Source organism: Prinia subflava, chromosome 5 (assembly GCF_021018805.1).
Source record: "Prinia subflava isolate CZ2003 ecotype Zambia chromosome 5, Cam_Psub_1.2, whole genome shotgun sequence".
NCBI classification, from domain to species: Eukaryota; Metazoa; Chordata; class Aves; order Passeriformes; family Cisticolidae; genus Prinia; species Prinia subflava.
Genome location: NC_086251.1, coordinates 3,871,153 through 3,897,527, shown reverse-complemented (window position 1 = coordinate 3,897,527; position 26,375 = coordinate 3,871,153). Strand labels below are relative to the sequence as shown.

Genomic DNA, 26,375 nt, shown 5'->3' with positions numbered 1-26,375 from the left:
AGGCTGGAAGCACTGCTGCTCCTCAGGGCCACAGCAGCAGCACCCAGGCGCTGGAGCCGGGAGGGTGGGGAGTTCCTCTGGAGTTTTCAGCCCCGTGGCACAGTCCCAGTCACCAGAGCAGGTCTGCAGGCAGCAGGGTGGCCTGGTGCCAGCCCTGTGAGCCCCTGATGCCTTCGGCTGAGCTGGGCTGTGGCAGTGCCCAGGACAGGAGGGTGGACACCCTCCTCACCTAGCCTGCCCGACATGGCCCCGTGTCCAGTCATGGGGACAGCACTGCCACCCTGCCCCAGCAGCTCCTGGGCCTTCTGAAAGGCACTGACAGAGTAAACGAGGTTTGAGTGGAGTTTACTGCAGGAACCAGCAACGGAAACCAAACCATGGTGCTGTGAGCTACAGTACTGCAGGGCAAACCGTGATGCTGCATCCTCATCTCTCCTTGTGTTAAGCTCTAGTGAATGTGCCTCCATTAGAGCTTCTGATGGATAGCATGCATGGCAGAGAAAGGTGAGGAAGGAGCAAGGGAAGTGTTTGTTAGACAGAAAGATCTGGCGAGTCATTTCACAGCTCCCTGAAAACAAGCCCACTTGTCAGTGAGGCACTGCAAAACAGTTCCGCAAGCCTTGCATTTAATATGAATTACTGTGCTGTTTTATCTAAGCTGAGAAGTCAAGTAAAAGATTCATAGGAAGTTTTATGGAACTAGGGAGTTTCTTCACTCTGGTTACAGAGCCAGTAAAATTCACCCTGGCAGGAAATATCAGTTTTGAAGCAGAATTGGTCAAGGTAGCCAGAAGTCTGGATTTCATTGTTATATTTTTCTTCCTCTCAGAAGTCATATTGGCTATGAAATGGTTATACTATTTCTCCTGAACAAAAATTTAGGGCATTGTTTACTCATTCTAACTGGCATATATCTCCAAAATGGTCTTTCCTTAGATAAGGGGGTGTTATTGTAAATGATAAAGATTAGTGCATTGAGACAGAGATGTATGATTATCTTCTATATTTCTGGCACTATTACTCACTTTCTAACTGTAAGGAGATTTGTTTAGCTGCCTCAAATTGTGTGTTAGGCACATTTATTATCTTACATGTAGTGAAGACTCTGAACCTGTGAATCATTCTTTAGAATTTCTTTCTGTTTCTGTAACAAACTCTGTGGAAAACTGAGGTTATTAGTGCAGCCACCACTTGGCAGACTGTATCACCCCTTCCATGTCTTCTGGTGAGGTACTTAGATTTATTTTGGTTGTGTGTCAATGTAAGAGCAAGGCTGTGGTGGGATTTTGGTGTGAGAACAGATCAAATTGCACGATAAAGGTGTTGACCTCACTGATTTGCAGGTCAGCAGGAGCCTCAGATGGTACAAAGGCACATCTGTCACCAGGGGGGTTTCCCCTGAAGCCTCTGGGTCCTGCTGGGTGTGTGTCACTGCATGAGCACCAAAGCCCCTCTGTGGTGGGCTGGGGTTTCAGTGACACTGTCAGGTTTGCAATGCACTGCAGTGGAAATGGGCTGGAACTCAGCATGCTGAAAGAATGCTGGATATTACATGAGATAACCTAGACCCCACTCTAATTCACTTTAATTCTGGCTATACCAAAACTAGGTTTTTTGGTACAAAAAGACAGATTTTGCTGCCTAGCTCTATTTCTAATTTTCATATGATGAGTCAGAGCTGTATTAGCAAACTGCTAAGCTGGGGTATAGCTCCTCAGTATCACAGACATGGACAGAAGTGTAATTGGGCAAATGGAGTCACCTTCTTCTGTGTCAATAATCAATTAGAAGTGAAGTTAGTACAGATATGCCAGGGTCCCTTGCACCACACGAGCCTTGTTAAATGACCATTTATGCACTCCAAACAAACAGTTGCGGTTATCATGTGTGCATTAGCTACAACTAGTTTTGTTGGAGTTAATGCCTTTTTAACTTACCTTTGCTATGGGATAAGAGCACGAGTTAATGTTGCTAAGCTGGTGGGGGGCATTGAGCTGTGCTTTGGTCACTTGTCTTGGTTTGTGATGCCCTTTAGAGAGGTTTCATTTGCTGCCTGTTGTGGTGGTGGGCTTGTAGGTCACAGCAGGTACTGGTTAGTTTGTGTGTTTGTCTTCCTTCAAGCCAAGAGCAGTCTTATCTCCTGAAGTGATTTCTTATAGGCCCAGGTGCACAAATTCATCCTTCTGAACCATTCTCCCAGGCTGAACCCAACCCCTCTTTTTGGGCACCTGTTAAGAACTGTCCTAAAGAGCTGTTTTAGAGATCATCTTATGAGAATGCCCTGAAAATCATCTGTAAAACTGGAGTCATAAAGGCTGGCGGTGGCTAGAGGGTTGGCAGTCTGATATGTAATGCTTTAGCACTTGTATGAAGTGAGGCATACTTGGACTAAGCTCAGTCTAGCATCACAGGTTTAGTGTTGAATGATAAACTGTAAGAGTATTGGAAGAGAAAAATACAAATATTTTAAGAATAACAACTAAAAATTCTTTACTTGTAGATTCTGCATATTTCCATGACACTTAAATTGCTGTCATGCACAAGAGTTCAGGGAGATCTCATAAACACATTTTCATGTTGTATTTGGTTATATTTTTCATTTACATAAAAAGAAATATAATATGCTATGCAAGAGAACTATGTATAGAGCTATTTATATGTATGTCTGGGTTCTAATAACAGAAGTAATTTGAATTATTCACTTTCATTGCCTTAATATCCTGAAAACACCTCAGAATTGTCAGACTCCCTCCTTTGCTGCTGTGTACAGTGTCTTTACCAGTAATACGTCTGTGTACTGGGAGAGAGCTGCACTAAAACACATCCAGGCACATGCTGGGTAGACTGTGCTTTTTTTGAGCACTTAGCCTTTTACATATCTGTTGTTTCCATTTTCATGTCTCCAAAGCTTTTATGTGAATTTTTCCAGCACATTTCTCATTATTCTCTCAACTTTTATTCTGCTCAATGGCTGCGGCTTCCAGACATATAACCTGAAAAGTCCTGGGAGAATTTACATAAAAACAATAAAACCAAGGAAATGGAAACCACAGAGTGTATACATTATTTTTTTCAGTCTTTTCTAAGAAGCTCATTGGTTAATATTTACAAACTAATCTGATTTTCCATTTTAACATCCTTTTCGCTGTGCAGCAAATGTGGGAGAGTGGGATGGTAAGAATCAATCCTGAAGTGAAGAGGACCTTGTATGTGAATCTCATTAAGGGGAAAAGACTTGACTTTTCTCCATCTTAGTATATCAAGAAGAACATCCCATAAAAAAAATCATATAAATTTCTGAATCAAGCCAATGTTAATGCAAGGCTTTGAAAGGATTTTTCTTCCTGTTTAAGACAATTGTAAAGGATTTTTTGTTTGTTGGTTTATTTATGTAAACACATATAAAGGAATACTGGATTCTGTTATCTACGCTCATCATGTCCTCTAAAAGCAGATCATTAAAACTCCTACAACCACTTATAGGGTCAGTAGGACAGTGAAACAATTTTGGTTTCTATTGAGAGCTACTTCCCAACAGCAAGTTGTGAACCTGTCTCAAAAATGCCTCTAGCAGTTAAAGATTATTTCCTAACTCCAGGGTTTTTAACATAACGGTGTTCTTTAGGAAGTTTTTTTTCCACTTTTTACTGAAAACAAAGCTACTTAATTAGTAAAAAGGCCCAGAACCCAAAATGTTTTGGTGTTGCAGTTTCTATAGCAGGTAAGTTTGTGTATGTCCTGTCAATTGAATATTATTTTGGTTGACTTGATGCCTGGTGCAGTGCACTTAAGGGTGTGTGTGATGGCAAAGACTGGAGCTTTTGTGTCTCCAAAAACATGACAGTACAGGTGACACGTGGAGCACCATGTGCTACTTCAGAGCTAATAGCTGAGGTGTTGATTAGCTTTCCCAATTATCACTGTTGCCTTGTACTTGCAGAAAAGAATAACAATGGGCTAAAAAAAAGGCAGCAGAGATGAGATTATAGCACAAAGGATATTTGCATAAAACTAAAAGCCAGCAGAAGAAAATTCTTGTGCAGTTTGTACCTGTGGATGGGGTGATGGTGATGGATAAAAATGAATTCCTAGAACTAAAGGAAAAGTCTAAAAGAAATGTCTGATTTAGTAAAGGATTTTGGGGTTTTTTTGGGGGGAGGAGGTGGGGGCTTGTGGGGGGTTTGTTTGTTTTGTTTGTTTGTGTTTTTGGTTTTGTTTTGTTTGTGTTTTGTTTTGTTTTTGGGTTGGTTTTTGTGTTGTTGTTTGGTTTGGGTTTTTTTGTTTTGTTTTTTGAGGGTTTTTTGGGGTTTTTTTGTTGTTGTTGTTGTTGTTGTGTTTTTTTGTGTTTTTTTGGTTTTTTTTGTTTTTTTTTTTTTTAGGTTTTTTGGTTTAAAAATAAAGTAGCAGTAGCCCAGTATTAAACCTGGAAATAATAAAATTCCTATTAATTCTATTTGTTCTGACAAAAAGAGCAAACCCAGTAGTCTTAGTAGAAACTACTGTTGAAAGTATCCTCATATTTCTTGGTATTACAATAGCTTTTTGTATTTTGAGAAAAATATATTGGTAACTTCATCAAGGAATAATTATTGTCTCAGAAATGTATTTAAGTTTTATATTGTGTGTGGAGAAAATGACCTGAAACAGTGGAAAAAATATTGTGTGTGGTTTTCTCTCTGTGAGATGCCGGTGCTCATCAGCTCTGTTAACTGACAGCTTACAACCCTCGGGGGCTGGAATTGGTTCCTTGCTGTTTGTAGCAGGAGTTGCATCTAAAGGTTCTGAGAAATTGGACAGTATGGATCAGGTCTGGCAGACAAAGCTGCAGATGATGGACTGTTCTAAACCACCTGAGGCAATGGGAACCACAGGCCTGAGGGACCTGAGAGGCTTAGAAATTCCTGCAGTGAGGGATGCCTGTGTCCAGGTGAGGGATCCTCACCCCTGCAGTGAAATTCCTGCAGTGAGGGATGCCTGTGTCCAAGGGAGGATCCTCACCCCTGCAGTGAAATTCCTGCAGTGAGGGATGCCTGTGTCCAAGGGAGGATCCTCACCCCTGCAGTGAAATTCCTGCAGTGAGGGATGCCTGTGTCCAGGTGAGGGATCCTCACCCCTGAGGGAAATTCCTGCAGTGAGGGATGCCTGTGTCCAAGGGAGGATCCTCACCCCTGAGGGAAATTCCTGCAGTGAGGGATGCCTGTGTCCAGGTGAGGGATCCTCACCCCTGCAGTGAAATTCCTGCAGTGAGGGATGCCTGTGTCCAGGTGAGGGATCCTCACCCCTGCAGTGAAATTCCTGCAGTGAGGGATGCCTGTGTCCAAGGGAGGATCCTCACCCCTGCAGTGAAATTCCTGCAGTGAGGGATGCCTGTGTCCAAGGGAGGATCCTCACCCCTGAGGGAAATTCCTGCAGTGAGGGATGCCTGTGTCCAAGGGAGGATCCTCACCCCTGCAGTGAAATTCCTGCAGTGAGGGATGCCTGTGTCCAGGTGAGGGATCCTCACCCCTGGGGCAAATTCCTGCAGTGAGGGATGCCTGTGTCCAGGTGAGGGATCCTCACCCCTGGGGCAAATTCCTGCAGTGAGGGATGCCTGTGTCCAGGTGAGGATCCTCACCCCTGCAGTGAAAGCATCCCGTGCTTCTGGCAGCACTCAGGATTTATATGGAAACCCAGCAGTGAGCAATCTGGGTGTAACTCACCTCAATGCCGCACTGAATGGCTGCTGTGAGCTACAGCACAGAAATGATTTATCCAGGGAAATAGTCCAGAGCTTTTCCACGGGTCTCATCTGAGTCATTTTCTAATCTCAGAATGCAGTTTGGGTCTATTCTCTTTAGTGGTCTTTGCTATCAAAACAGTGATTTCGCTACGAATGAGAGGTTAGGATTTTCTACTAACTGCAAGTATGAGATAAAATCACTTGGGCTAAATCCAAATTTAGTTTACATGAAATCAGTCCAGTTCATCTATTCTATCCAAAGGACTTGGGAAAGAAGGAAGGGTTATGTCAATTGAGATCCATGTCCTGGTTCAAAACCACCATTTGTCTTGCTGGTGTGCAAAGAGCCACAGAAGATGTGGAACTGGAAATGCAGAGGCTGCCTGCCAGGATGCAGTGGTTCCTCAGAGAATAGGCTGGGAATGGGCTGATAGCCAGAACAGAAAATGTTTATTTCTCCTTTTGCTTACTGTATATTCAGGGTGCTTTGTTTATTTTTCTGGATTTCTAATAGCATTTTGCTCCTCCTAGTTTCTAAGCCTTTGCTTTTACAGTTTTTGAAATCACTTCCATGTGGGAACTTTGCCATGTGTATATTAAGGCTTCATAACAAGCACGTAAGGTTCAAGTTATACAAAAATTATTGTTTCTAGGTAATTTGTTCTGTGAATAGATGCATTCTGCCCGACCTGCTACTGTAGCCAATGCATCAGTGTCTTAGGTAACCTGAATTAAGCAGCACTTGGGAAGTACTGACAAAGGTATTGCTGCAAAATAACAATATGGATCTTACTTAAATTTAATTTTTTATTTTACATGTGGTTTGCATTAATAAATTGCAAATAGTAACTTCAGTCCAGTTTCAAGCATGTCTCAGTTATTATGTTAATGGACATAAACACAAATTTAGTCCAAAAGGTTTGATAAAGGATTTCCCACTAAATTTGTCTCCAAAGTGATTCAGGATCCCAGTTCTTAACAGCCACTGAACATTCAGCAAGATCACTGGAATTGTCCCATGTCCCAGGGGAGGGTTATGTTGCACTTTGCAAACCAGGGAGACTCTGTAGCCTTTCGTTTAATTTTTTAAATGTATTTTCAAGGAAAGCTACTCCAGACTCTCTTTTTGAAAATGTACCTGTTGTGGGGCTGGCATTCTTTGTGCTTGCTGAGGAGTGCAATTCTTTGTACTTTCATGGAAGTGTATCCTCTTGGCTTCGCTCACATTTTCGGGTTTGTTATGACCCAAAGGACAAGGGTAGCCCAAGGGTCTCATGGAAGAGCAGACAGTGAACTCAGCCTATTCATAGGATATAAAATATCATCATATATTCTACTTAGGCTACCTGTTTATTACTAGGTTAACAATCTAGTTTTTATTATTGAACTAATAAAAATGAAAGTTAGCCTAGGGACATTTTAATTTTTATCTCTGTCCAGGAAGACTTCATGTGTGTTACAGCAGATGTGTATCACCAGTTATGCCAGGATAGATCACTGCATCATTTTGTTTACCATTCATTTTTCCTACAGATGAAGATTTCACATCCATAGCTATGAGGGTGGAAATGGAGGTCCTTATGATGGATTTAGACCTTAGCACTTATGTGTATCAAGACTGCAGTATTTCAGGTTACTGTTTTGCCCTTTGTTGTTGTTGTTGTATGAAGCCTGAGGGACAGATGCAGAGTACCCTATCTGGTAGCAAATTCTATCTGGAATTACCAGCATATCAGACTGTCATATCATTCAGATCACCATTCTAAATATTTATTCTTAGTTGTTTGGTCTACTTGGTTCCTATTCCTTCTCACTTGTCATACCTACAATATTTTGTACAAGTGCTTTTTCGTATTTGTTTTGCATTTCGTATTTGCATTATTTCTTGGTTTAATTATTTTGTGGGCTCTTTGCACAGGATTGTGTCAGATGAAGAAATAGAAATGTAAAGATCACACAGAATAAGTTCTAATAGTGGAATTATGGCTCTGTCTTATTTGTAAGCATGGCTATAATGTTCACAAGGTTAAAAAAACCAAAAGCTTTTTTTCTCTGTCTCTCTCTCCTCCTTGTTGGTTTGGGGCATTTGATTTTGAAGCTGTTGTGCAATTTGATCTCACTGAAAGCTTCCCAGTGCATTTCAGCACCATATGTCATTGATGTGGGGAGCTGGGTGAGAGTCCCAGCACTGCTAGGAATTCAGCCCTGACAGGGGAGCAGGGGAGCAGAACTTTGAGCCACCCTCACTTAGGAAAGCATGCCCAAGGCATTTGGCTATGGCATAAAAAAGATACATCAGGCTCTCCCAAGAGGAAACCCAAGTGTGTGCACTGCTGAACAAAACCAGCTCCTAATTTTGACATTGATATGGTGAGCAGAATAGAGAATCGTGCCCCATGAAGGAAAGGATAACCCAGAAAAGGATAATCTGTGGGTTGCAGGTGCTGCAGTAACATCCTGAAAATATAAACACCAGTCTTTGGTCAGCAATTAGCTATTCCCTTATCATGTTTCAGATTGTAATGCTGTGACCTGGGAATTTTCTGCTGAAGGAAAAGTGTCCCTACATGAAGGATAAAGTCACAGAGATGATTCTGCTGTTGATCAACCTCTTCACAAGAATGCTTGCAAAAGAGGTAATACACTAAAAAAGGAGTATTTGTAATTTGTTGACTCTTCAGTCTGTGACATCAAAATGTTTAATATTGCCTCACAGCCCTCATGAGAGATACTTGATAATCATGTTACAGACTGTAACACTGAAGCATCTGGAAGATTAAATAACTTTCCTTTAGTAACTTAAATACTTGGAGATCACACACAGATTTCTTGTTTTGGTATGACAGCAAGTGATAACCAGAGCCAGGATTATTCCCAAACCACCTCATTTCCTTTCTCTTAGTAGCATTTTCCCAGATACGTGGCTTGCAGGATAAGGAAGAAGGAAAGACAGGGGAGGGAAATATGTGCAGGGTGCTTCTATAAATCAACTTAATAAATCAAGGCTATCTTTATACAATTTTTGGTGTCCACGGGTATCAGACTACTTTATGAGATTATGTTTTATGAATGTCTATTTTACAGATGGAAAACTAAAATAAAAAGTGATTTAGCAAAAGTCACAGAGCAGATCCATGTGCAGAGCTGGGGAAAGGAACTGAATCTCCCAAGCCCACAAGACAGGAATAGCTTATTAAATGAGCTGGCATTGACCCTGTTTCACTTGGCAGCACAGCACAGGGGGAATGGTGTTCTTTCCATTAGGAATGCTTTGATGATGACACTGGAATAGAAGAATGAAAAGGAATGCTGGACTTGAAGCATTCCTTTAGGTATAAGATTGCCTGTTGGAACTGGGAGTTGCAAAAAAATTTTTGAGTTCTTGAAAAACGGATTGGTCTTGTGCTGGTCTTAGTCTGGAAATTTTGCAGGTTTCAAGAAACTGCCATGCATGCATCAGAACTCTTGGTAAATTGCCTCCCAAGCACAGCATTCAGCTGGGAAAATTAGTTTATGTATTTTGATTCAGCTGCTATAAACGAAGAAGCTGATAAAATTATTCCAAAACATGTACAGGAAGACAATGTGGCAGTGATAGATGTTTAGATTCTCTTTTTCTCACTGCTCTTCTTGTGCTGTCAGCAGCTAAAATCTGGTGCTTCTCTGTGACCATAGCACCCAGTTTTAATGATTTGTCCATTCCAAGTAGAGGCCAACCACAAAATCTAGGTGTCTGGTAAAATGTAAGGAACAGGAGCAGAGATGATCACTTCCTTTACATTTGGGCTCATTCTGATATCTCAGATTAGGTTGCTGTGTCTCCGTCACTTCCAATTTCTGTGTTGTCTTGTGAGGAGGACGATGTAGTATGAGCTGCAGTTGGAAAAGCTGACAGTCCAGTGTGTGAGGGTATCACTGATTTCACTCCAACAAGGATGGAAGGTGTCATGAGGCCTGTCCAACATAGGCAGGGATTTAAATCACCTTTATCAATGTAGTAACTGAGGCTTTAGGAAAAATACTTCAGAAAAAAATAGTAACAACTGTCTGTTTCATTCATGTTTAAGGCACTGTTAGTTCAGGGACAGATTATTGTGCTTAGTCACACAGACCAGGTTTGGCCTGGTCATTATTGTGTAGCTGTGCCTATAACTGCATGCTCAGTATCCATGGATGGACAGGACATTGAGCCAAAGGACACCATTCTATAGAAATCAGAGTTGTGACTGAGCACTTGTTGTGTGGTGTTTGTCCTAGTGCTGCAGAGCTGCCTCTCCTAAGCAGGCTGTGTGTGCTGGGGCATCAATCCAGGCCTCCCTGTGAGGAGGGAGATCTCTGTCACTGAGCCAAGTTTCATCCAGCTGTTCTCCATGACGCTAGGGAAGATCACTCCAAAGGGTTACAAGTAAGCAGGGTACAGTAAATGTGATGCACAGGAAACAGTTCATTGGTATTTGGACTCGTAATGATGAAAATTAGATTCTCTCAGTTTCATATCTAAGCGAAAACCAAAGTTTCATGAAAATTGCAATTATTTTTAGTTATATGTATAGATGTTATATGGATAGAAAGTACAATATTTGCATAGTAAGATTACAAGATGGAAGGACAAAACTTAATACTTTTATGGTAAAAGAATTGTGTGAAGTTTATTCATGGAGCTTTAACATGAGTGTTCCAATGCAGATTTGATGAAAGTTCAGTTGACTCTGAAGCCACTCTGTGTGTTGAACAGAATTACAAGAGGATGGAATTAACTTACAGCTTATTTTCATTTCGTAATGAAAATAGTAAATGATGCATAACTGAAACTATTTTACATTCTATCCATTTGATTTTTTTCCACTATTCTTAACCATATGAACCATATGACCATATGAAGGTCATGTTGTTACTGAGATGTATACATTGTCTTGCAACTGTTCTAGAAAAAAATTTAAAATAAGGTATCTGACACCAGTTACTGCAATATATTTCAGTGAGTTCCATAAGGTTATATTTATTGATCTCAGGCCTGCAAAGCTATTGACTACTCTCCCTTTATTAAAAGTCAAGGAAGACATGGAAGTTTTTGGCAAGGTAAGTGCTATAATATTGGGGCAATACTGGATGATTTATGAAACACGTCCTGCAGTCATTGTGGCTGCTCATATTCTACCAAACTGACTCAAGTACCAGCAACTTTTAGTAACCTTTGGCTCTATTTCTTGATTTGTAACTTCTGGGGCATGTACTGAAAGAAAGAACAAAGCAAATCTATTTCTGCATTCCAAACTTAATTTTAAGTGAAATAATTTAATTATATGGTCCCTTTAATGGCAAAAAGCAAGACAGTCAGCAGGTATGTTGTTCTTAACTCAATATCCACTTTACACAGCATTTTTGCTCCTCACCTCGTTGTTCTCTCCCATCTCTTTTCTCTTTGTTGACCAAGCTATGTGCTGTTTAATGTACATGCTGTAGGAGCTGATACAGAATTGGGCTGCCAGTCCTTAATTTCAATGTATCTGGGATATTTGACTGATTTTTGCTGGTCAGTTGTGACCCTAATTACACATGGAGGAGGGAGTGTTTGGACAATGTGGAGAATTATCAGGAAAGTGGGATCGACAGATGTGACAGGACAGGCACCTGTATCTCTGCCTGCTGAGACCTGCATCCTGCACTCTGCATTGTCTTTCACTGGGTCTCTTTTCCTCCTCCCATTCAGTGGCTGCTGCTTCAGCTCCCTGGGCACTGAGACCTTTCACTGAGGTAATTTTTCTCTCCCATTTCTCTCTCTCATTTGTACATGACCTGCAAGGTACCTTGGTAAGAAAATCCTGATCACGTCACAGAAGGATACAGCAGTCACAGGCGATCAGAGGTGCTGGTTCTAACACAGTTTTTAGGAAAGGGCTGAGGAATTACACAGATAAAATGGGCCATTGTGGTCATCCTTGCTGACCCCCTGCTCCAGAATTTAATCTCCAAATATCTCTGCATTGAGCTTTATGATGTGCAACCAAGTAAATCTTTAGGAATCTTTAATCCTGAATTTTTGTCCTAAATCACAGAAAGCTTATGGCATCTTTAGATGGAATTTGTTGCATCTCAGCTACATACACACATCTATTATGAGGATTAATTTTAACTCTAGGAAAGGAATATTATCTAGGTGACAAGGTATAGAACCATTTTGTTGTGGTATTAATATTGTTCAGCTTTCCTACATGTGATTTCCAAATATGCTGTATCTTCCTCAGTCACAGTGAGTTCCCCCTCTCCTTTGCTGTGTCTCTTCAAATCATTGTTTATTCATGCACCCATTCATCCTCTTATGGGTTTTTCAAAAGTACTGTCAGAACTCGCGGGCACAGGAGGTTGAACGTGTGAGGAGCTGAGATTGATTATGTGGAGGACTAATGGAAATGACAGCGTTTCACTGAGAAAGTTTTGAGTATTTCCTCTGCAAAGGTAAGCAATGCTATTATTGAAATAGCCTTATGTGGAAAATGCATTTCTGTCGGGGCTCCAAAGTTACTGTGTCAAATTTGAAAGTTCTAATGCTGAAGGGTGGAAGAAGTTTGAATCTCCATCTGTTCAGAATTGTGGTGTTGCCACTGAAACCTTCATGGCACTCACATAATGGACATTTCAGGTGCAGCTTGGCACGGTGTTTCTGTCCCTAAACTTAGGAGCAATCTTGTCACTTCAAAGAATATGAACCAGGAGAAGCTTCTAGGCAAGATGAAACTGTTGCTTAGGGGAAATGTTCTTCTAGTTCTCTAGAAACTGGCAGGACTTCTGATCACAAGGGACATTGTAACAAAATTCACCTTCCCATCTCAAGCTGGTTTTTACATTGAGTTGACATAAATTGTATTTTAATTGCTGCTCCTTATTAGGTAACAAATCTTTCTCAAGGTCAGGTAAATAACTGTAAGATAATCAAGTGCATACAGGAATCAGCTCATAAGCTTGCCATTGGTTCCAACCCAGTACATTTTTAGCATATATTTTCAGGGCTTCTTTTCTCTCTCTCTCTTTTTTTTTTTTTTTTTTTTTTGTGGTTTGGTTGGTTGGTTGGTTTGGTTTGGGTTTTGGTTTTTTGTTTGTTTGTGGGTTTTTTTGTTTTGTTTTGTTTTTCCTGAGGAAAAAAAATGGATGAGCAAATGAAAACAGTCATGCCCAGGAGCATTAAAATTTTTCTGACTGGATCAGAACTAGGAGGTAACTTAATTCTGTGCTGTTACCCACACAGTGCGTGGCCAGAGCTCCTCACAGGTAACTGTATCAGCATGCTGATGAATTGCTCTCACTTCAGGAGCACTCAGCACAGCAGTTAATAGGCCAGCGGAAAAGCACAGTAACAGTATAGGAATACAATAAATAACAAGAAAGAGTGAGTTTGATTGGCCAGGAATGAATTTCTGCTACGCAGAGAACAGGAATTGGCTTATAGTGCAATTTTTGAGAAATAGCTCAGTATTAATTACACAAATCACGTTTTCCCAGCAGATCAGTATACAAAGAAATTAATGTAAATAAAAAAATTAGGGCCAGTTTGATGAGTATTCCAGCAATCAATTTAAACCAGTTCTTTCAGTATAATTATACATAATGTGTTTTGGCTAGAACAATTTAATTGACTCTACACTGAAAGAGAAAAATAAGTGCCCTGTTTGTCTGGAACACTCTTATTGAAAGTGATAGCTTGATACCATTAGCAAACTCAACAAGACAATCCACATTCATGCATTAAGAGGAGCAGAAGCCTGAACATCTGTTTCCCAGTAGTGAATTCACAAAAGGGGCTTGGCTATGCAGAGAATGGGTGGACAAACAACAGGAAGGTGATCTCTGACATTCAACAAAATGTTGAGGTATCGCAAAAATGACATCAGGTGAGAATGAAACGTCTGAAATAATGGTGTGCTAAAAGCTAGCTTGGCAAATGAAGCACTGACAAGAACAAGCCAAACCTCTGCCCATCATTCTTTTAAATGTGTCATATGAATGATCACTTTATGAACAGCATACTTTTTTATTCAAGATGTACAAGGTGGCACGAAATGGTTTTGGAGAAATATGTAATAAAGTGCCATGAAATATTTCTTTAGCCAGAAAAAAAAATAGTCACAATTAAAAGAAGTGTCTGTAAGTGTTATAAAATTCCAGAGATAATAGTCAAACTAAAGAAAAAAAAAGAGTTCTTGGATGTGACTTTTTCTTTTCTTCTTTCCATTTCCACAACCACGAGCCTTGGAAAGGGAGCAATACTAAAAGAGAAATGGAACCAAGAATGAAGTGGCTGCCAGCGGCTGTAATGCAATATCTCAGCGTTTCAGGGGTAAATCAGTGAGAACTGCGTCTGCCGGCCCTCTGAAAAATCTGAGGATTAAACTTCCGTTCAGTCAGCGCGGACTGCTGCAGGGTAGGAAATCGGTGTCACAGGGGAAGAAATTAAAAACAAAGAAACCCACAAAACCCAACCAAACCCCAAAACTAAACACACAAACAAAACCCCCCGCCGGGTTTCCCCAAGAGAGCGCGGAGCTGAGCGGACACAGGTGTGCAGGGGGGCAGCGCGGCTGCGGCACCCGCGCCGCCGGGCGGGGGCGGCCGGGGCTGCGGGAGCGAGGGCAGAGTGCGGCCCGGGAGCGGGACTGGGACTGAGCCCGAGCCCGGGACTGGGACTGGGACTGAGCCTGGGACTGAGCCCTGCCAGAGCCCTGCCTGCCTGCCCCCTTTGCCCTCCCTGCCCGGGTGTGAGCGCTGCCTGCCCGCTTTGCCCTCGGTGCCCGCCCTGGGCTCGCTGCCGCCCTCAAGGGGAGCTCCCGGCGCGGGCTCCTTTAAATTGAGGGCGGTTCGTGTCCCGCCGGCTGCTCGAGATCACAGAGAAGGGGCCGGAGCGGAGCGGGATCCGTGCCCGGCGGCTCCTCGGTGCCGGTAGGTGTTTGTGTTTCCGTCCTGCTGTGTCCCGGGGGCTGAGCGCGCCGTGAGGAGCGGGGGCTGTGGGGAGCGGGGGCTGTGGGGAGCGGGGGCTGTGGGGAGCGGGGGCTGTGGGGAGCGGGGGCTGTGGGGAGCGGGGGCTGTGGGGAGCGGGGGCTGTGGGGAGCGGGGGCTGTGGGGAGCGGGGGCTGAGGGCGCTGCCGCAGGGCGCTGCCGCTGTTGGCTCTGCGGGGCTCCGCGGGGCTCCGCGGGGCTCTGCGGCTGTCGGGCTGGGCTCTCGCTCCCGCTCTCCGGCCGCGGGCGCTGGGCAGCGCGGCGGGGCGGGCAGAGGTGTGTGGGTGTGCGGCCGGGCCCACGCGTGGCTCTCCGGGGCTCCTGAGGGGCTGCGGCTGCTGGCGGGCTGCCCGGGCATCCCGCGGAGGGGCTGGCGGATCGGTCCTGCCCCCGAGGGGCAGAGCTGCGAGCCGCGCTCGCAGCGCTCATGGCAAAGCCATTAGCTCAGGCGGGCTGCGGAGGGGCCCCGAGCAGGACGAACGCGCCGGACTGCGCCGGGTGAGAGCGGCGCGGGCAGTGGGGGACGGGGGGCTCTTCCTCGCCGTGCGCTCACCCTCGGCCCCGGCCTCTGGTTTGGGGCGTCTCCGGGCAGCCCCGGGGGTGGGGGGCTGCCGGGGGTGAGGGGCTGCCGGGGGTGAGGGGCTGCCGGGGGTGAGGGGCTGCCGAGGGTGAGGGGCTGCCGGGATGAGGGACTGCAGAGGTGAGGGGCTGCCGGGGGTGGGGGGCTGCCGAGATGAGGGACTGCAGAGGTGAGGGGCTGCCGGGGGTGGGGGGCTGCCGGGATGAGGGACTGCAGAGGTGAGGGGGGGGGGGGGGGGCTGCCGGGATGAGGGACTGCAGAGGTGAGGGGCTGCCGGGGGTGAGGGGCTGCCGGGATGAGGGACTGCAGAGGTGAGGGGCTTCGGCCGAGCTCCGCTCAGCGCCCTCCGCCCCCGGCAGCACCGCCGGAGCCCTCCCGCGGCAAGGCCGCCCTTGCGGGGCTGGCGGGTTCCTCTGCGGGCTCCAGATTCCAAGGGACAGGGTTTCGCCCTTTGGGAGGCTCCGTTTCCTCCCTTCCTTACTCTGCCTGTCGGGGTGAAGGCTGCTGTCCCTGTCCGAGCTGGCGGTGTGCAGGGGTGTCACCCGAGCCTGCTGGCGCTGCTCCTGGCGGAGCACAGCTCCGGCGACACCAGCACGGATGCGCTGCAGGCTCCCCAGGGCACTGCCAGCGTACCTGTGACGTTACTGTGCAATGAAAAATGAACCAAGGGTGATGGGTTTTCCATGTACACTAAATTATGTATTTTTTCTTTCATTGGGAAGGAGATGCTGTGCCACATGTAGCAGCTTTATTCGGGTTTTGTGGATTGTGATTTAATGGGAAGTTTCTAAAGAGGACATGCCTCAATACTGTGTGGTGCCATAGGCCATCTGACCAGGATTATACTGCCCTTGTTGGAGCCATGGTCAAGCCTGTCTGAAGGTGGTGGAGTGCTGAAGAGCCAGCACTATCCTCAAGTTCTAGCTGCCACTGCTGACTTATTCGGTCACTTTATTTATTTTACCTACGGTCTTATTTAAATTGGCACACTTACTATCCACAGTACCCCTTCAACTCCACTTTACACCTCTCCATTAAACTCAACACTGATTTCAGGACAGGATTTAGAAATGGAACATCATAACTAAAAGCAAAGCTGATGACTGGAAGTCAGCTTGTAGTATTGTCTACAGAGTGTCCCTGCAGCAAGAGACAATTCTGCTCCTTGTGAGATGTGATATGTCTGTTTAAATGTCTTTCTCCTTCTAACTTGTGGGGGTTGAAACTTCGTTTGTGCTAATTTTTAATGGCTATTTTGCTTAGACAAACAGAAAAACATATAGTAGGAGCCAGGCAAAGAGGAATCAACTTAAAGGGGTTTTGGACAGTGTTAGGCATCAGGCTCAGTTTCCAGAAGTCATAATTTTATGAGCAAGTAGATATTGAATGTTCCTGAAGTTTTGTTTTCATCTGTGTGAGAAAGACTTTCTGCTTTCCTTTTGGTAAGGGAGACATCAAGGCAATAAAATAGTTTCTACTAGGCATAGTCGTGAAAATGTCTAGGTTTCCAATGATTAGAACAGATTTATAAGTGCAGTTAATTCTGTTTTGGTCTGGCCTCAGAGCAGGGTTCTTACAGGTACCAAGTACTGGTGAGCTGTTGTGCCAGGTTCTTCACCTCCCTCCGAGCACTGCACATGTTTGTAATGTATATTCATAATGCACAGGACAAAGGCTTCTTGTGATTAAAATTTACTCTATCAGTGTAGATCGCATTTTGATGTAAGCCATGAAAAATTCTAATTGATTAATGAGTTTCAGATGGTGGTTCCCCCTCAGTGCCCCTCCCCCTGCTCCTAATGCACAGTGTGCTCCAAGTTAATCTGGGAAAACTCCAGAAACCCTGGGCTAAATTGGTTGTGCTATAGTTTATAAGGATAATAAAATATCTAGGAAAATCAGATTTCCCTAGAAAGATGTGCTTGCTGCGTTTGTCAGCTTCTGTTTTATCTGCTTGTTTGTGGTGGTGAGCGAAGTGGGGATCACGTGTAAGGTCCGTGTTTGATAATGCAGACAGCAGTGACCTGTTGTTTCTGACAGGAGGGAGAGCTCTGCAAGTAGCTCCTGAAGAGGAAATACGCAAGGTAGCAGAAGAGTAACTTTAAAAATGGTTGTGTTTGTTTTTACAAATGTAAAAGGGCAAAATGAGAGCGATTACTCTTCTGTAGTGAACTGGAAATTGAAGGGAACTGGCTAAGTAACAACTCACAGTGAGTGGCAAGTCTCTGGCTTTTTCTTACTGCTTCTTTTAGTCCATATTTAGGATTTCAAGAAAGGGAGCTTTCACAGTTTCATTTGGGAAAGTCATTCCACTGTCTAGCAGATCTCACCATAGGGAACAGTTTCCTAACATTAAAAAATCAAAAGTTTTTAGTTATTTTTGTGGCTTTCAAAGGAAGGCATTCATATATCTTTTTTCCCTCCTTCTGCATATATGTGTGTGTATACACATATGTATATAAATGGGTGAGGGCGTGGAAAAACAAGAGCAGCCTTTAGTCTGTGAACTGATGTTATGCTCTCCAAATCTGAAAAATATGTCAGCACTGAGACAGGAAAGCTGAAGTTTTAAAATGTGAAAGTATTTATCCTTTGTTATGCTATGTCTCTAAAACTGGCACTTGATGATGTGAAGGTGGTGATTGCAACACGGGTCCCAAATTGTGGGCAGCTTCATTTCTGCTTGCAGAGTTCTGTGTTTTGTTCTGCAGCTTCACCTGTTTATGAACACTGACTCTTGTGCCTTTTTTGCACTCAACTCGTTGTTTCAGTTAGTGATTTCTTCACACATTCCGCTTAAACTCAAGTTTCAAAAGTTCTGCTCTTTTCCATCTGCTTGAGGTGATTGGAACTAGCAGGGAGATCCAGCAGAGACCCTTGCCAGATACGCTCATGAGCTCTGTTCTGGCTTTTGATGCTGTGTCTCCTCTCCTTCCAGGCTGGCTGCTTTCCAGCAGCATTACCTTCTCTCTAAGCCAGCAGGAGGTTGTCTGCCTTTAGGCTGATACCCCTCTGTCAAAGCCAATGTGCAGTGTAGTGCTCGAGTTCCATTCCTTCAGGAAAGGCTCGCTGCCCTTGTCTAGGCTGCAGGCTGTGTGCTCTGCGCTGGCACTGAAGCAGTTGCACAGTTGTGTGTGTGATGTTTGCTTTCTTCTGCAGCTGGTGGCTCACATGCTTCCTCTGGCATGTTGTAGCACATCTTATTGCACAGATAAAATCAAAAGCCCCAAAGGCTGCATATTTAGTCCTGTGAAGATGTATGAAAAAGGGTCTTTGGACCCAGGGTCCGAGGCAGAGTTGTGCCATGTTCTGTTCCAGTTGTTCCAGCTGTGCAGAGCAGCTGCTCTGAGGTGGCAAATGGCAGCTGTGCAGCCCGGGGTGGCTCTGCGTGGCTGCCAGCTGCACAGGGGCAGGCAGGGAGCTCCCTGCTGGCAGTGGTGCCCGGGTGGCTCTGCGTGGCTGCCAGCTGCACAGGGGCAGGCAGGGAGCTCCCTGTGGCAGTGGTGCAGCCCGGGGTGGCTCTGCGTGGCTGCCAGCTGCACAGGGGTAGGCAGGGAGCTCCCTGTGGCAGTGGTGCCCGGGTGGCCAAGCCCTGTCTGTGCACAGCGTCCCTGCCAGGCTCTGGGGCCAAGGGCACGGCCTGTGGGGCCTTGGCACCAGAGGGGACTGGACTGAGCACTGCAGGGAGCTCTGCGTTTGCTTCATGATGGGGTTGTCCCCTTTTACCTTACTTTTTTCTAACTGAATAGAAAGGAAAATGCTTCTTTCACTGGATACCTGACTTCTGTGCTAATTCTTGAGTCAAGTCATACAGAGCAAATGACTCAGCAGGAGTTCTTCATTCCTGACCTGGAAGGATTGTATGCAGGAGCAAGCTGACAGAAATGCTTCAAGCCTTTTTGTTTGAGAGTTAGTGCACGTGGTGTGATTGCGGATCAGGCTGAAGTGGCAGTGGAACTGGTGCTGCAGAGAGCACTGCACAGCCAGCAGCCATGCAGGATAAGCTGTTGTGTAAATATGCTGGAACTGGATGGGTAATCTGGAGTAAAATTTACTGGTTTATGTGATTAGCTAGCAGGGTGGAGCACACCAAGTATTTTCTTTGTATGTAAACGTTGCATGCAGGCAAGGTTTTAGATACACATTTCTCCTATACAGCGTGTTTTTCCTCACTTTGTATACTTGGTTGAAGAAAAGGATCACAATCTTACAGGTAAGGAGGGTGGTTGGAATAGCAAAGGGAATGAAATCTGGGGATCTGCAGCTATGAGTGCTTCATTGTGCATCCAGTTTTACTTTCTAGATGAAACAGTCTTTGCCCCCTGTGTGTTGTGAGTGCAGTGTATCGTTCTTGATTCCTTTTTTCCTACCTGTTAATCCCAACCAAAGCCGCAGAAACACAGAAGATCACTTGTTTGATGCTCCCTGCTCTCACCTGATGATCTCTGATAACAATCTTCAGATAGGGTAAGGTTACACTGCTGGCCAAACACAAGCACTGAGCTGCAGTACACAGATAACTAAATACACCACTGTGAAGCAAAATAAGAACTTCACTGTTCAGCAGGAGCAAGCAGAGAGAAACAGGGCCTTTGAGCGTGTTGAATCTGATACACATTTCTGGGTGTGCTGTAAACCATCCCACACTGAATTCTTCATCCAGACAATAAGGCTAAGAATTTGAGATGTCATCCTCTTGTTGAGAGAGGTTGAAAAAAGGGTTGTGCCACATGAATATGAACTGGAACAAAACAGGATGAGAAGCAGTCCAAGACTGTTCCTCTGAATAGGTCTATTCTAGACTCTGAATGAGTCTACATTCTCAATAGTGGGGGGAGGCAGTTGCTTTAAAGCATTTGGAGGTAAGTTCTGAAAATGCTTCTGCATATCACATCAGCCTCCACAGTTTACAGAGAAGTGTAACATTCTATAAAATATTTGACATGTTTGTGTTGGCTGGTTTCAAACAGCTGTATATATGATGATTTGACGTTGCTGTTAGAAAGCAGTGAGATTAGGAAACCCAGTATTTTTTGGCTACCTCGTTCATGCTTTGTCTGCCAAAAGGAAAGGATGAAATAGTTGCTGGAGCCAGAGGCTTGCCTCAGCTGGGGTGATGTATCCTTGAAAGCTGCTGTCTACCTCTGGTGCAAGTTAGTTCATTCCTCTGACCGAATACCTCTCTGATAAATTGTCAACAAACTTCTCTTCATTGAAAAATAAATATATTAAGACATTTTCAGGAAGAGATTTGAAGGCATCTGAGTGATGAAACAAGGGCCTGGCCTCTACCACAGGAAGAACCTTCAAGCAGCTCTTGAAGGGGCTCAGGGCTCAGTTGCTGTCACTTTGATGTACCTGTCTCATTTTGGCTTCTCCCTGGGTCCCACTGCTGTGTGATGAAGTTCTGGTATGTTTGTGCCAGTACAGTTGATGAAGTAGAGGAACCCTCTACTGAAACCTGGGTACTTCTGTGCTCAAGTGTTGTGAAGGCTTGAGCTGAGTTCAACAAGTTCAGTAGCAGTCAGTGTTTGCATGCAGAATAATTCAGAGCTGGAAAATCTCTGATGCTTGGATAACTGACTCCAGTATCACTTGGAGTTTGTGACAGGAGATACTCTGCTCCTTTAAGGCTGAGTTTTAATTTGTTAAGAGTTAAGTTTAAGTCCAAGGTAGGAGTTTTGTGGCTTTTACTGAAGCGTAGGGCAGTTTTTCAGAAAAGTAATGGAGAAGTAAAAATTTGGGTGTTTTTTTGGATATGAAATCAAAGAAAACTTACACAGAGGCAAGGTTAGCTTGTATGTGATTTATCTGTAATTCTTCAGGCTGTTCATCAGTATTAACTTTGTCATTCCCCAGTCCTCACTTTACATCCCCACTTCATTATATTTCATTATACACTTCATACTTTGTTTTAATTCGACCAGACCTAGTCCCAGCATGGAGATGCATGAATCATTTTCACCTTCTAGAGACTTTTGTCACCTGTCTGGCTGGCTTTTGTTATCTTCCCAGTTTCTCATTCTGAGAATGTGTCTTAGGAAAACTCCCTTCAACTCAGAATACCTTTCTTGTCTGTCTTTTTCGTTCTTACTGCCACAGTCACAGAAACTGAAGCACCCTTGCATCCTCCAAAATCTTTATTCTCCCACTTTTCTTCCCACAAAGAGTCTCAAAAGTTTCTTGGGGCTTGAGACAGCCTGATTGCTGAGTTGGGTCAGTATGAAATCTATTTAAAGGCAGTGCTGTACTTTGGAGACAGACTGAAATACCATCCCTATTCCCCAGTGCTGTGCTCTGCATTTCCACAGAGACAGGCCTGACATGTACACAGGCTGCAGTGCTGCTTCCCCAGGCTGCTCCCGTGCAGCTGCTGGAGAAGCCTTCCTTCTGTTTGGTCGTGCCTGCAGGAAATGCAGCTTTGAGCCCACGAGTGGCTGCAGCCCCGCAGTGCCAGCAGCCTGGGCTGCGTCTGGCTGCCGGGCACACCACGCTGCTGTGATTAATACATTAATTAACAGATGCCAGGTTCCCAGAGGGCACCTCATCTACGAGGGCTTGGAGGTGATGGAGCAGGGTGGCAGAACAGGGCACTGCCTGCTGGCTTCTCGTGGCACAGCCCAGTGTCTGTGCCAGTCTTTACCCTGCCAGCAGGGCAGACCCTGCCTGGGGCTTCGTGATAAGCATTGCTCTGGGCATCCATGACACATGAAACAACAGGAAATTTAGCTTGGAAGGCACCTCCAAGTGTCCTCCAGCCTAACCCCCTCCAAAAAGCAGGTAGGAACTGTGAGAATCTTCCCAGTGAAAAGGTGCAGGGTCTAACTGGTTCCTTTGCTCAAGTCATTCTGCTTTTTCTGGTGTATTTTTCCAGTTTGTATGGAAAGAGAAATAAATTGCAGGATTTGTCCTAAATATTTAGATACATACACTCAGGAAAAAGAACTCTCTTTCTCTCTCTCTCTCTCTCTTTTTTTTTAATTTGCATTTTACCACTATCATGGCAGAGGGAATTCAAGAGAACAAAGTAATTTCATTTCTTGCTCTCACTGTATCAGTGGAGGTTATAGACTCCATAAAGTGGTCAAAATTATTTGAAGACTCTTCCTGGAAAGCAAGTGTGTGATAGAAACTTGTTCTTTCCCATGTAATCTTTGAAGACAACTGGTGTCAGTGGTCTGTCTTGCCTGTTTCTATCCAAAATGAGGCAGTGATTTGAAAGACCAATTGATGTGGTTCTGAGTGACTTAGAGAAAATTTAAATATACTGCCACTGAAATTCATTAGCTGTTGGTAGCTTTGAGTCTGAATCAATCTGTTTTGAGAGTGACATTCAGACAGATTTTTGCAGTCCAAGTCCCTCCCCTCCCTTGCAGCCTGCCCTAAATGAGCAGGTATGATTTGAATTTAATTAACCAGGAAGCCATAAATCCAAGCTGACATTTTTACAAAGTCAGATTCACAACAGAGCTGTGCATACGTTATGTACTTCAGTCTGCCTTAAACTCCTCTGCTTTCAAAGAAACTTTGATTCATAAGGATTTTTTTGTGTTAGAAAAATGTAAGATCTACTCATAATTCAGAAATATGTGTTTATACAAGAGAATAAATCTTTTTTATGTATGTTTTTGCTTCGCCCCAATTGAAAAACATTTGTGTAATTTCAGGAGGAAGTATATTTGTAGTGAAAGGTGTTCCTGTCTCAAGGGCAAGCTGAACTCCAGGTCTTGGGGTGAGACACTGTCACCAAGAGCTTACCCAGATCTTTTTGCAAACATGGAGTTTAGCTACAGAGAGCAGAGTAAAAAACACTGGAGTATTTTAATACCAGTATTGAGATACCTCAAATACCATTACATACATTTGGAAAAGTCAGTTCTTTCTTCAAAGCACCATCTTATGGAAAGGCAATTTTTTTTTACATTTAACAAATATTGTTTCAGTATTTTTTGTTATTCAGGCCATTAATGGGTTGTATACAAACCGTTCTTGTTTTCTGCTGTTGTCTTTAAAGTCACAAATACCTCTTACCTGGTATGAAAGGTAGGGCAGCAGTGGCTCCTGCCCTGGCAGCACTGACACGTCACCTGGCAAAGATCACCCAAAACTCAGCTTGCAGTCAGTCACCACTCAGGCAGAGGAGGGTTTGGGGAGTGTGAGTGACCAGCAGTGGCTGCTCTGCTGCTTCCTGGAGAAATAATGCTGGTCAGTCAGTTTGTGTGGTGTTGTTTTTTCTTTAATGGTTGTGAAGCTGTAGAATAGACTGTTCCCATTGGGTCACAGTGTTTATTAATTGTTCATAAGTTTGCTGTAGGAGTGTAATCTGGTTGTTGCCATGTTTTTCCTGGGCACAATCCAAAAATCTCTGAAGCTGTCCAGTTCATCTGAATAGGTATTGGGTCAGACACCATAGCGAGTTGTTAGCTTTGTGTAACATGTTTATTTTCATTTGATTTTAATAATTCCTTGCAGAATATTTGGTTGTGTTGGCAACATGTAGCTTGGTGAGTACAAATGAAGTTAACCTTTATCTGTACAGTTTAATCACTTGCAAAAAAAAAAAAATCCATTAACAAAACCAAGTTTCAGTCATTGGTGTTTGTAACCTTGTGTTAGATCCACATCTGTTTGTGTGAGATGTGATTTCTTACACTGATGATGACTGTTGTCATCACTGAATCACAGAGTGTCCAGGGTGGAAGGGACCTTGGAGACATCTCATCCCAGCCCCTGCCGTGGCAGAGGCACCTTCCGCTGGAGCAGGGTGCTCCAAGGGACCCTTCCAGGGACGGGGATGGTGTTCTGGCTGGGGTTATCTCCTGCAGCCCCACAGACAGAGCTCGTGGGGCGTTATCTGGTCTAATGAGGGTCTCTCTTTGCCTTTTTTCCTCCTGTTGTGCCTGGCAGGTGGAGCAGCACTGAGCCATGTGCACGACGCTGAGCCCCAAGGCGCGCGGGCCCGGCCTCTCGGACATGCACCAGTACAGCCAGTGGCTGGCCAGCAGGCACGAGGCCAACCTGCTGCCCATGAAGGAGGACCTGGCCCTGTGGCTCACCAACCTGCTGGGTAAGGCACGGGCAGGGGGAGCTCCTTGCGCTGTCGGCTGGGAATTCACATCTCGCTGGGTTTCAAAAATAAAGTTATGGTTACGTAGCTACTGCCAGACAGGAGAAATACCAGCAAGGCCAGAAGAGCTAAGGAGTAATTTGCCTGCATTGTCTTTCTGTGAGTAGCATAACTGAACATTATACATTCCATGTTGAGTTGTCTTTCCAATTTCCTTTAATTCCTTTTTTTTGTTGCATGTATTTTCTGTACTTACACCATCAAGCTGAACGGTGCCAGTTGCTGCCTTCACCTATGTCTTGCCTTGTTATTGATGGGCCTCCTAAAGCGTGTGGTGCTCTGGCTGTCCTGGGCAGCAGGAAGCCCTGCACAGCCCTTCCCTGCCCCAGCAGCCCGGGATGGAGAGCTGCTGCCCCAGCAGTGCGTGCTGACACTGGGACACCCTGTGCCCGCAGGGGTTTGCCCTGGCACGGCTGGGACCTGGCGATTGCCACTGCTGCTGCACACCTCGGGGGAGACAGAGCTGTTGTTGTCAGGAGGGGGTGCGAGCCACAACGGAGGGAAAAAATCAGCCACAAATAAAACAGAGCAATGAGATCATCCCTGGAGGGAAGGAGAGAGAGAGTACTTGGGGATGGACAGATTAATTATTCAAGAAGGTGGAATTTAGAAACTGTGGGCCAGGAAATAATATGTTGTTTGCTGAGAACACTCAGGGAATAATGTCTTTTGTGTGTTCTCTGGAAATACAGAGGATAGTACCAGAGAAGTACATGACTTACACAGTACTTCATCCTAAGGGAGACGTGCCAGTAACTCCTCTCATTAAATAAAGAGAAGAAAAATATTTCAGAAGCTGTGTTGACATGAAATGTTAGTTGATGGGATTTTGGAGGAGAATTTGGATGAACTCTTTTAGATTGGGTGTGTGTGGTTTTGAAGGATTTATTTAATTTTTAAAAAGTAAATTCTGCAAACGTGTTCTGGTGAGACACGGGCAGTGTCTTGGCATGGCCAGTGCTGTGGTTAAACCCTCTCAATGATCTCACACAGGACAGAGCATGTCCAGGGTCTGTCATCAGCACACTCCACCTTGCTCTGTTTCCTCTTGTTTAGAGAAAGACGAGCAAATATCACTTGTGCTGTAACAGATGTGGTCACTATTTTGCAGGTGGACAGTACCCATTTTTGAGCCAAGTATGAATCCTCAACTGTTGATTGAACAAAAGTGGCAGGTGCTTTAAATGCCCACACCAATTTTGGCGTGGTACTTCCATTCAAATGAATGTGTTTTGAATGTAAAATTGTCTGTGCAAAACCAGAACCAAATTCAGAAACTTTTCATTCCAATTACCACAAGACAGTAATCCAAGTGACTGTTTTATGAATTGGAAGCAGTACATTCCATTAAGGATTCCATATGTTGTTTAAATGTTTTAAACAAGGAAGTTTTAGTGATCCACTCTCAAACAAATAGAAGCTTGTTTGCAGTTTGTAACAGAGTTCTCCCAGTGATAAGTTTAGGAATGGGGTCACTCTTTGAGCAGGAAAGTAGCAACCAGCAGGAGGTTCCAAAATGCCAACTGCAATTAAATATCTGATTTTTCATATGGACACCAAGCTCTGCACTGCAGAACTAAATGGGCACAATCTTCTTTTAATTAAGCATCATGTACTGTTCATTTGTTTAATGCGTTCCCCCACACCTTCTTGCACTAAGCTCTCCTTTTCTCAGAGTTTGTGCTGATGAATTGAAATTACAGTCGTTTGTCAGACTGCTTTGAATTCCTGTGTAGACATTGTTATTCAAATTAATAATTCAATTAAGTTAAAATCCACATTCAAAATAAATTAAGTGTGAATTAAAATAATTAATATTCATAAGAGTATATTAACTCAGAATTCAAATTTTGTGTAATTACTGCATAATTTGGATAAACTTTAAATAGAGAAGTTATGTCTGAGCATGCTGCTCTACAGTAAAATATAAATTAATACACAGCATGAGATTTTCATCATCC

General features: G+C 44.2%; 1 protein-coding gene across 3 annotated transcripts in view; it reads left to right on the top strand.

Annotated features, from left to right (window-relative positions):
• The first annotated feature begins 11,169 nt into the window (after positions 1–11,169).
• Positions 11,170–26,375, top strand: part of GAS2 (growth arrest specific 2) — an 80,359-nt gene continuing 65,153 nt past the window's right edge. The window contains exons 1-2 of one of the 3 annotated variants that reach the window (XM_063397597.1): positions 11,170–14,135; positions 24,195–24,354. In XM_063397597.1, the coding sequence (XP_063253667.1) occupies positions 24,213–24,354 (142 nt within the window). In that variant the 5' untranslated portion in view covers positions 11,170–14,135; positions 24,195–24,212. Of the gene's footprint in view, positions 14,136–14,363; positions 14,651–15,007; positions 15,206–24,194; positions 24,355–26,375 lie in introns of those variants that run through there. The other 2 variants (XM_063397596.1, XM_063397598.1) reach the window with 2 other exon arrangements.